This window comes from Vespula vulgaris, chromosome 6, assembly GCF_905475345.1.
Source record: "Vespula vulgaris chromosome 6, iyVesVulg1.1, whole genome shotgun sequence".
Classification (NCBI taxonomy): domain Eukaryota; kingdom Metazoa; phylum Arthropoda; class Insecta; order Hymenoptera; family Vespidae; genus Vespula; species Vespula vulgaris.
Window position 1 is genome coordinate 4,357,501 of NC_066591.1, and position 9,630 is coordinate 4,367,130.

Here is a 9,630-nt window from a genome sequence, read left to right on the forward strand (position 1 = left end):
TACACAATGTATTTACGTAGATGACAAAAAGAAAAAAAGAACAAAAAAATAGTACAAAAAAAAAGAGAGAAAAAAGGATAGATCTCAAGTAACGCTGAAAGTATGTATGTATAATAATATCCCCTTTCAAAGTATATTTTGAGTAGTTTACGCTTTTGCTTTCGCTTGCGTTTCTTTATCAGTTACGTTTTTGTGGGTCCCCACCCCAAACCTCTCGACCCTTAACAAATCCACTTGTAATCGAACTAGTTTCGAGATTTCGTTGCTCTTTCTCTCTCTCTCTCCTCTCTTTCTCTCTCTTAATCTTTCTTACTCTCTTTTATTCTTTCTCTCTCTATTTCACTCTCTTTCTCTCTCTCTCTCTCTCTCTCTCTCTCTCTCTCTCTCTCAATTTCTCTCCCCCTATTCCTACCTCAACCCCTAGATTGATTCAAGAAACAAGAAAAAATGAAAAAGAACAAACGGAAGTGCGACTGATAGAAAGTAGTGAAGTATGAATCAAAATCAAAATCCTTTTCTTTTTTTTTTAAACACAAAAGTATATATACGTATGACAAAAAAAATGACAAAAAGATATTTAAAAAAAGAAAACTAAATAAAAAAAAATAAAATAAAAGAATGAAAAAAAAGATGTTAAGAAAAAAAAAAAAACAAAAGAGTAGGAAGCGCCCGACTTTTTATCCCGACTTTTTTGGCTCGATCCCGGAGTATCTATCTTCTTACGTTGTTCTTTTTGTGTTTTGTTTTAGCACTGGCAAGGCCATGCTTGCCATTAACAAAGGCTTACAGAGGTCAGTATTTTTTTCGTTACTACCAAAGTATGTTCCTCCCTTTCTGTTCCATTCGTTCACTTCTTCTTGCCATTTTGTTTTATCTCTATTTCTCTTTCTATCTCTCTCTCTTTCTCTCTCTCTCTCTCTCTCTCTCTTCTCTCTCTCTTTCATTTCTTTTTTATTTTTCATTTGTGTTTAGTTATGATATTATTACCTGCGTGTGTTTACCCTTTTAGTTCGATTGGTCCATCGTTTTTCTCTCTCTACCATCTCACTCTCTCTCTCTCTCTCTCTCTCTTTCTTTCTCTCTCTCTCTCTATCTTTCTATCTTTCTCTTTCTCTGACTTTCTCTTTCTTACTCTCTTTCTTACTCTCTCTCTCTCTCTCTCTCTCTCTCTCTCTGTCTGTCTGTCTGTCTGTCTGTCTGACTGTCTGTCTGTCTGACTGTCTGTCTGACTGTCTGTCTGTCTGTCTATCTATCTGTCTCTCTCTCTCTCTTTCTCTCTCTCTCTCTCTCTCTCTCTCTCTTTTTTTTTCACACTACTTTTATGGCACTTTGTACTCTTTCTCTCACGAGTATGCACACGATGCTCTCCAGTTACATGCACGCGAACGGTACTGCTAATACGGTCGACGATGACTCCCGGGGCTCTCTTCTTCTCTTTTTGCAAACGAAGCTACTCGAATCTGTGTCGAGTGTGCCTGCAAATGGAAAGCTACAACCTTCTTCTTTCTACGAATTTTATTCGTTTATCTGTTTTTTTTTTTCGTCTATTTTTTTTCTGTATTATTATTATTTTATTTTATTTTATTTTATTTTATTTTATTTGATATTACTTTTTTCTCTTCTCTTTCATTTCTTTCATGTTTATTTCTTTCTTTACCCGTTTCTTCCATATATATATATATTGCATACATACATATATATATATATATATATGTATATATATATATATATACACATACATGTTTCTATCCTTTTACTATCCTTCGCTAGTAGTAGTTCCATAGTAGATCGCGTACTTCCCTTTTTCTATTTCCCTTCTTTTTTTTTGGACTATGCTCTTTTTTGGACAATGCGATATCAGCATTGACCGATAGGAAAAAGTCCTATCGGAAAATGATATCTAGTAATATTTTTTTTTTTTTTGTTATCCTTCAAGTTTTTTCCCGAAGAGCTTCACCATATTCTTTCTTTTTTCTTTTTGTTTGTCTCTATTGTTCGAACTCGTTTATGGATTTCGTTGTATGTATACGTACAATGTCGAACAAAATTGGCTCGTTTTTTATTCTCCCTTTTTCCTTTTCTTTTTTTTACATTTGTTCGTTTGTTTGTTCGTTTGTTTGTTCGTTAGTTCGTTAGTTTGTTAGTTTGTTAGTTTGTTTGTTAGTTTGTTTGTCGTCCATCTTTGTCACTTTGCGAAAATCCAGGGGAAAAAGTTTACGAAAGATTTGGCGTGCCTTTCGAATGACTTTAAATAAAATCGATCATTTATCTTACTCGAAATGGGTTTTCTTTTTCTTTTTTTTAAACAGTAATTTTAACAGATTTGGTAACTTTATGAAAAAGATATTTTTCGTTTTTAGATCCCTTCAGACGGTTTTAATACCATCAAGGAAAAATACAAGGTGCATATTAAGACCTATGGGCTATTGTTTTTTTTTTCTTTTTTTTCTCTAAAGTATATTTGCATCAAATATCGATATTATTATATTTATTTCTTAAAAAGAAAAGAGTCCTGGGGGGAGAGGGAATGGAAATGGGGTTGGAAGGTTGGAAGGAAATCTTTCGGTTTAATGTAACAACAATTGATTTCTCGATTTCGAAGAAGAAAATTGTGGACTAAATCGAGCGAAGGAACAACGTGCGTCATTTAAAAAAAAAACACACATTTAATATCAAACTCAATAGCAAAAGAATTTCTTTACGAATGTCTTTATGAAGTCACAAATATAATCTTTATAACACTTGAAGAAAATTACGTTAGAAAATTTGCTGTCGTTAAAGAAGATCAAACGATAATTAGTAAAATAACGAAGGCGCGCGTATACACACGTACACGTACAACGATTTATGGAGCGACTGAACAACGCAAATGAAGTATCTTCCAGAGACGTCATATATTCGCGTCAAGTTTACAAGAAACATAACCGATGTAGGTACTCGCACACTATGATCTATATTTCGTCGTTCCTTCGCAAGAGTCTCCACCCCCTGGAGAGTCCTCTTAACGAGGACGATCCGTCGTTCCCGGTCTGAGCAAAGCACTCATGCGTGCGTATACGCTCGCTCTTTCCTTCGCTTCCACGCAAATTACATCGTCGAGTATTTAAATACACAGAGTTATGGTTGTTATACATAGTTGTTATACACAGTGGGTGCACGCTCGTAAACCGGGAATAAGGGTGCATTGATGGTCCGAATCCGTGTTGTTTGTCTCTCTCTCGAGGTCTCTCTTAATATTTGATATTTAATATTTGAAAAAGTCAATGGTTGAACGTTGACGACTCGTTCGATGTCAGATAAATAGTTAATTGTTAATTGTTAATCTCGGTAATTAATAATGAATACTCACCGAGATGTGCCCTGTTTTAACGCGGCTTGTGACGTCAAGTAGGTACGTACTCTTTTAAAACATTTGTAAATATGTCCGATCGCGTATATTGATCGTATCTTCTTCTTCTTCTTCTTCTTCTTCTCCTCTTCTTCTTTGTGTGCAAACAAAAAAAAAAGAAAACGAAAAAGAACATTTTTATATAATGTTTATAGGTATTGTAATATGTGTGTGTATTTTTATCTTTCCTTCACCTTCACTGTGTGCATGAGAGAATGACACCTAGTTTTTTAATTACTTTTTTCTCTCTTTCTATTTCTCTTTCTTTTTTTGTTGTTGTTGTTTTCGTTTGTCGATTCGTTTCTTCTATCTTTCTTCTTTCTTTCTTCTTTTCTCTTCTTTTCTTTTCTTTTCTTTTTTCCTTCTACTTCCTTTTTGAGTCCCCTTTTGTTTTTGTTAAAACACGCTTGTCATTCCTTGACGATGCACGACGCACTCGCTGTACGAAGATATTCGTACTCCGTCTTTAACGTATCAAATATGTAGACGAAATAGTTTCTAATTGTCTTAGAACAAGTCTTTAGATTGGTATTTTGCAAATTCGGAGTACGAACGCATTGCGACTGGCGTTATCCTCGACATGTTTACGTCATTCATCAAATAAGCCTATTCTACTTCATCTTCGATAAGTTTGCATGCTCGTTTGGGAGAGTACGTATGTATTTCCTTTCTCTTTTTTCCTTTTTTTTTTTTAATTTTTTTTTATGTCTTTCGTTCCTCTTTCGTCGTAACTATCGCACACTATCGCGCGTTCGTTCTCTTATCTTTCTTTTTCTTTTCTTTCCCTTCGCTTTTTATTTTCTTTTTTTTTTTTTTGTATACTCGATAGATAACGCAAGAAAAGAGGTGCGTTTTTATTTTGGATAGTTGCAATTAATATTTAAAGTTTTATGTAAGTTATGTAAGTTTAAGAGGGTTTACGAGGGAAGAAACTTTTTGCAAGGGTGTGCAGAGAAAAAATCGTGACGTTGGAAAAAGTATCTACCCTCTTTCCCCAATTATCGCGCTAAAACAGTGTTGAACGTATCGTGTATGGTCATAACAACAGCAACAACAACAGCAGCAGCAGCAGCAGCAGCAACTTCTTCGGTCTATCCTTAAAGCTGAAAATGTCCAGCACGTTGATGGTACTTTACGTTCTCGCCGTATCTTTTATTTTCCTCCTATCTGTCCCTTTGTCGAAGAGTTGCTGCACATGTATACGTAATAGGTATTCGTGTCAAACACGTATATGTGTTATGTATGGTTCGCGACTCTGACAGTAAAATGGCTTCGTGCAAAAACGTAAGTTTGTTCAATTAGATTCTTGGCTGTGAAAAAAGAAAAGAAAAGAAAAGAAAAGAAAAGAAAAGAAAAAAATGAAAAACGAAATGAAATGAAATAGAAAAAGGAAGTTCAAGGAGAAGAGTGTCCGTTTGATCGGAACGATGGCACGGTGTTGCAGGTACAGTCCGTTGGCGGGTGACCTCCTTGCGAACTCGATGCTGCCAGGTAACGCGATGAACGGTTCCGGTTGGTGCATCTTTGTCTACAACCTAGCACCCGAGACTGAGGAGAACGTCCTGTGGCAACTCTTCGGTCCTTTCGGCGCCGTCCAGTCGGTGAAGGTCATCCGGGATCTTCAGACAAACAAGTGCAAGGGTTTTGGTTTCGTAACGATGACCAATTACGAGGAGGCGGTGGTGGCGATTCAAAGCCTGAACGGTTACACCCTTGGCAATCGCGTGCTCCAGGTCAGCTTTAAGACGAACAAGAGCAAAGCCGCGTAGGGCAAGCAACAACAAGCAGCAGCAGCGGCAGCTGCGGCGGCAGTGGTAGCTGCCGCCGCGGCAGACGCGGTAGCGGTAGCAGCAGCAGCCTACGATCATCGTGAGCGACTCCTACGAACGGTGGCTCAGCTCCCGGTAGCTTTACCAGCTCACGTTTACACCAAGAGAACCAACAATCAGCAGCAGCAGCAACAGCAGCAACAACAACACCATAACTACCACCACCATCACCAACATCATCACCATCAACAATTACAGCAACAGCAGCACCACCACCATCATCATCACTACAATCACCAAAATCATCAGCAACAATACCAACAGCATCATGCGGTTGGCGGTAACGTTGCTGGGAACAGCGCCGCCGGTGGGAGCGCTAACAATCATCCTCCTGGCAGCAGCACTATTCTCCATCGTGCTGCGAGCCAGAAACAGGGCTATCATAAGCAGCCCTTTTCTCTCCAGCGTTTACCCTCGCGCTGGCACGAGCTAACGCACTCAAGATGGCCGCCTCAGGAACATCAGCAGCAGCAGCAGCAGCAGCATAACGCGCAACAGAAGCAGACCTCCTTCAAGAACAAGCCTACCCACCAGACGGTCGGCAACAAGAAGCAGCCACAGCAGCAGACCGAGAAAGCGTAATGTCGTGTGCATGTGTGTATTGGTGTGAGTGAAAAAGTATGTGTGAAAGAGAGATAGAGAGAGAGAGAGAGAGAGAGAGAGAGAGAGAGAGAGAGAGAGAGAGAGAGAGAGCGTATGTGGAAGAAACAAAGAAAACGAGTATGGAAGTTTCGTTTAGAAGACCAGGGAAAGAAAGAAAGAAAGAAAGAAAGAAGAGAGAGACAGAGAGAAAGAGAGATGGGGGTGCTTATCAACAATCAATGATGCAAACTATCTAATGTCAACCGAATTGAGCCAATGGGTAAACGAGAGAAAGAAATTGAAAGAAGTAAAGTTCGATCGAATTTTTTTTTCTTTCTCCCAGGCACACACACACACACACTCTCTCTCTCTCTCTCTTCCTTATCTTTTTTCCTGTTCTTCCACTTTTCCTTCTAATCAAGTCAACGTCGTTCTTCAGCTCGTTTTCCGCAACAACAACAAAAAAAGATAGAAAGAGTGATGAAAGAGAAAGATATTGATGAAGTCGATAGCAAATGATGATTAGCCATAGAAGGTACATATTAATAACGTATGCATGAGAAAAGGACAGAAAAAAGTGGAGTCGATCGTTTTTAGGGGGTGAGGTAAAGAAGATCGGTTCATCAGCTTTGTTCTCTTGGAAGAGGTGGAAAGGAGCAGGAAAGGGTTGAAGGGAGTAGAAAAGGAAAGAGAGAAAAAAATAAGAAAGAAAGAAAAAGATAGAGACAAATGGGGCAGGGCTCGCATTAAATGTTAGAGGCGGGTGGGTTGCTATTGCTAACCATGTTTACGTACTTAAATCTAGTTCAATTACAACTTTACCGTTTAAGTGAGTATATTACAAAATCGCAAAATGGTGTTTGTTCTGTTGGATAAGAAAACGAGAGAAAGAGTAGAGTAGAGTGACTGAGCGAGCGAAAAAGTGAGACTGAGTGTTGAGAAAAGATATATAATATATGTACGTAGTATATATATATATAATATATATATTAATTAATATATAATATATATTAATATATATATTAATTAAATATATATTTAATACGGACACAAATGCAACACGCGTACATCGGAAAGAGAATAAGAAAGGATAAAGGATAGAGAGAAATAGATAGAGATTCGGAGCCGAGGGATTACGTCGTTTCTAATAATTTAATAATCCGTAATAATTTTCTTTAATAATAACTTTCTTTTTGTGCTAGTCAAGGAAGACACAGAGACACGTGTACTTTACCTACCAACCGGTTTATCCCAAAGATCAGTCAGTATTTAACGTCGTTCGTTCGTTCATTCGTTCGTTCGTTCGTACGTACGCACGTACGTACGTTTTACGCGCATATCTTTTTTTATATTAACAATTGTATTACTACTTATATTATTACGGACATATGCCGAGAGTGATTCTGTTATACATACATGTATATCCTTACACAACGAGAGAGAGAGAGAGAGAGAGAGAGAGAAAGAGAGAGAGAGAGAGTGAGAGAGAGAGAGGAAAAGTGAGAGAGGATGAGAAAGAAGAAAAATTCAACCAAAAGTCTTTCTCGTTATATTTATTACTATCGAAAGGTCCACCGTCTCTAGGAGAAGGCGTCTAGTCTCTATATTCACGTATATATACACACATATATATATACATATATATATACATATTACACACACATACACGTAGACCGAAGACAGAGCATAGACAGACAGATGGACAAACGAAAAGACAGACAGAGAAACAGATGGACGGACAGACAGACGGGTTTACAGAAACGTATTTAATCAATGTACTCAACATTGAGTACGCGATCTCATGCAATACGAAATCCCGTTTTGATTTTGAAAAGCATCGACAAAAAAGTAACGACGATTGATTCATTATCGTATATTATTTTTAGTAGGTGAAGAGGACCTGGATTACGTTCATAAAACGAAAAAAAACGTGTCCTCCGTCGTAGAGAACGTAATTCTATTATTATTATTATTATTATTATTATTATTATTATTATTATTATTATTATTATTATTATTAAAATAATAATTATTATTATTATTAATAATGATGTTCGCGACGGTAAGAAAGAGAACACGTGTGTTCGTTTCGTCATGAAAATTTCACACGTCGATTCGCGTTGCCGATCCGAAGGCAAGTCATTCCGACCGAGCGTGATAAAATACTTCAAGTGAAATGAAATGAAATGGAATAAAACGAAATAAAAAGAAAAGAAAAGAAAAAAAAAATTTAATAATAATAAACGATAAATAATTAATGTAGGATTCGTATCCGTTCGTTGGTCAAACGATGATGATGTTTCTCTTAGTACGGTAGTTTATAATTTTCTTTTTTACTTTCTTATTTTTTTTTCTTCTTTCTTCTTTTCTTTCTTTCTCTCTTTATTTCTTTCTTTCTTTCTTTCTTTCTTTCTTTCTTTCTATCTTTTTTCTCTGTTTCCTCCTTTCTTTTCTTTTTCTTTTTCTTTTCTCTCTTTTTTCTCCTTTGTTTTTAGATTTAGATTAATTAATACATATATATATACATATAGCGTATATATTAATATATATGTTGTCCTATTTATGTGTACCTTCTTGTGTCTAGTCCGGGAGCGAGGAGAGATAGTAAATCGTGGAAACGAATTCGATTGTTTGTCTATTTACGAAGATTTAAAAGAAAAAAAAAAAAAGGAAAAAACCAAAAAAAAAAGAGAGAAAGAGGGAGAAAAATAGGTGAATCGATTGGTCGTTTCCAGCCGTAATAAATATATGTATACATATTAATATATATATATATATATATTTATATATATACATATAAATATGATAAATAATATTTAAGTAATCTCCGAGCTCCTAAAATCGTATAGGAACTTATATTGAAGTGACCGATGATTTTTTTCTAAGATTTTATTTATTGAACACTTCATCGTATTTTGAATATCGTATGTAATCTCGCGATCGCGGATGACAAGGTTTATATATACTTAACGTACGTACATACGACGAAAAGGATTAATTATCAAGTGAAAAATAAATAAGGAAATATAAACGTGAAATAAAAAAAATAAAAATCTGATCATTGAAATTAAAAATTATCGCTTACGTCGCGAGAGTGATGACATTTCGCTCCATTAATTAATATCTCGTTATCTCTCAGACAGAGAGGTAAATAAAAAATGAATAAGAAAAATATGAGGTCAATCTTTTGATTAAAAAAAAAAAAAAAAAAAAGAAGAAAGAAAAAAATGCAATCGATTATGGGGCTTGTTGTATCACTCTGAATCGTTTAGAATTTCTTTTCTTTTTTCTTTTCTTTTTTTTTTTCATAAAAAAACGGGAAAAACATCATGCTCGAGGTATTCCCTTGTCAGATGCAATAAAATTCGATCATCGTCGTTGCAAAGTAGTTTCAAAAGCGGTACGATCATTATTACTTATCTGGATCATGAACGATTATCTGCTTCTCATTATAACATGCATATATATATATATATATAATATATAATATATATATATACACATATTATTACAAATATTCTGGTTATAATTATTATTATTATTATTATTATTATCACCATCTTCATATCGTCATTATTATTATATTATTATTAATATATTATTATTATCATTATTATTCTCATCGTCATCGTCATTATTATTATTATTATTATTATTATTATTATTATTATTATTATTATTACTATGATTACAATTACTATTAGTTATAATTGTGTATATTTTTTGTATCTCTCATCTAGTACTACGTGTAACCTTCAAACACTTTATTACTATTTACTTTTATGTTGCTATAAAAGGAAAATTACTTTTTTCGCTTAACATCTGCTGTCG

General features: G+C 35.3%; 1 protein-coding gene across 15 annotated transcripts in view; it reads left to right on the plus strand.

Annotated features, from left to right (window-relative positions):
* LOC127064401 (ELAV-like protein 1) overlaps positions 1 to 5,308 on the plus strand; it is a 42,237-nt gene extending 36,929 nt beyond the window's left edge. For 9 of the 15 annotated variants that reach the window (XM_050995417.1, XM_050995416.1, XM_050995414.1 and 6 more), the window contains 3 exons: positions 750 to 791; positions 2,361 to 2,402; positions 4,833 to 5,308. In XM_050995417.1, the coding sequence (XP_050851374.1) occupies positions 750 to 791; positions 2,361 to 2,402; positions 4,833 to 5,157 (409 nt within the window). In that variant the 3' untranslated portion in view covers positions 5,158 to 5,308. The remainder of the gene's footprint in view (positions 1 to 749; positions 792 to 2,360; positions 2,403 to 4,832) is intronic. The other 6 variants (XM_050995428.1, XM_050995426.1, XM_050995425.1 and 3 more) reach the window with 2 other exon arrangements.
* The last annotated feature ends 4,322 nt before the right edge of the window (positions 5,309 to 9,630 follow it).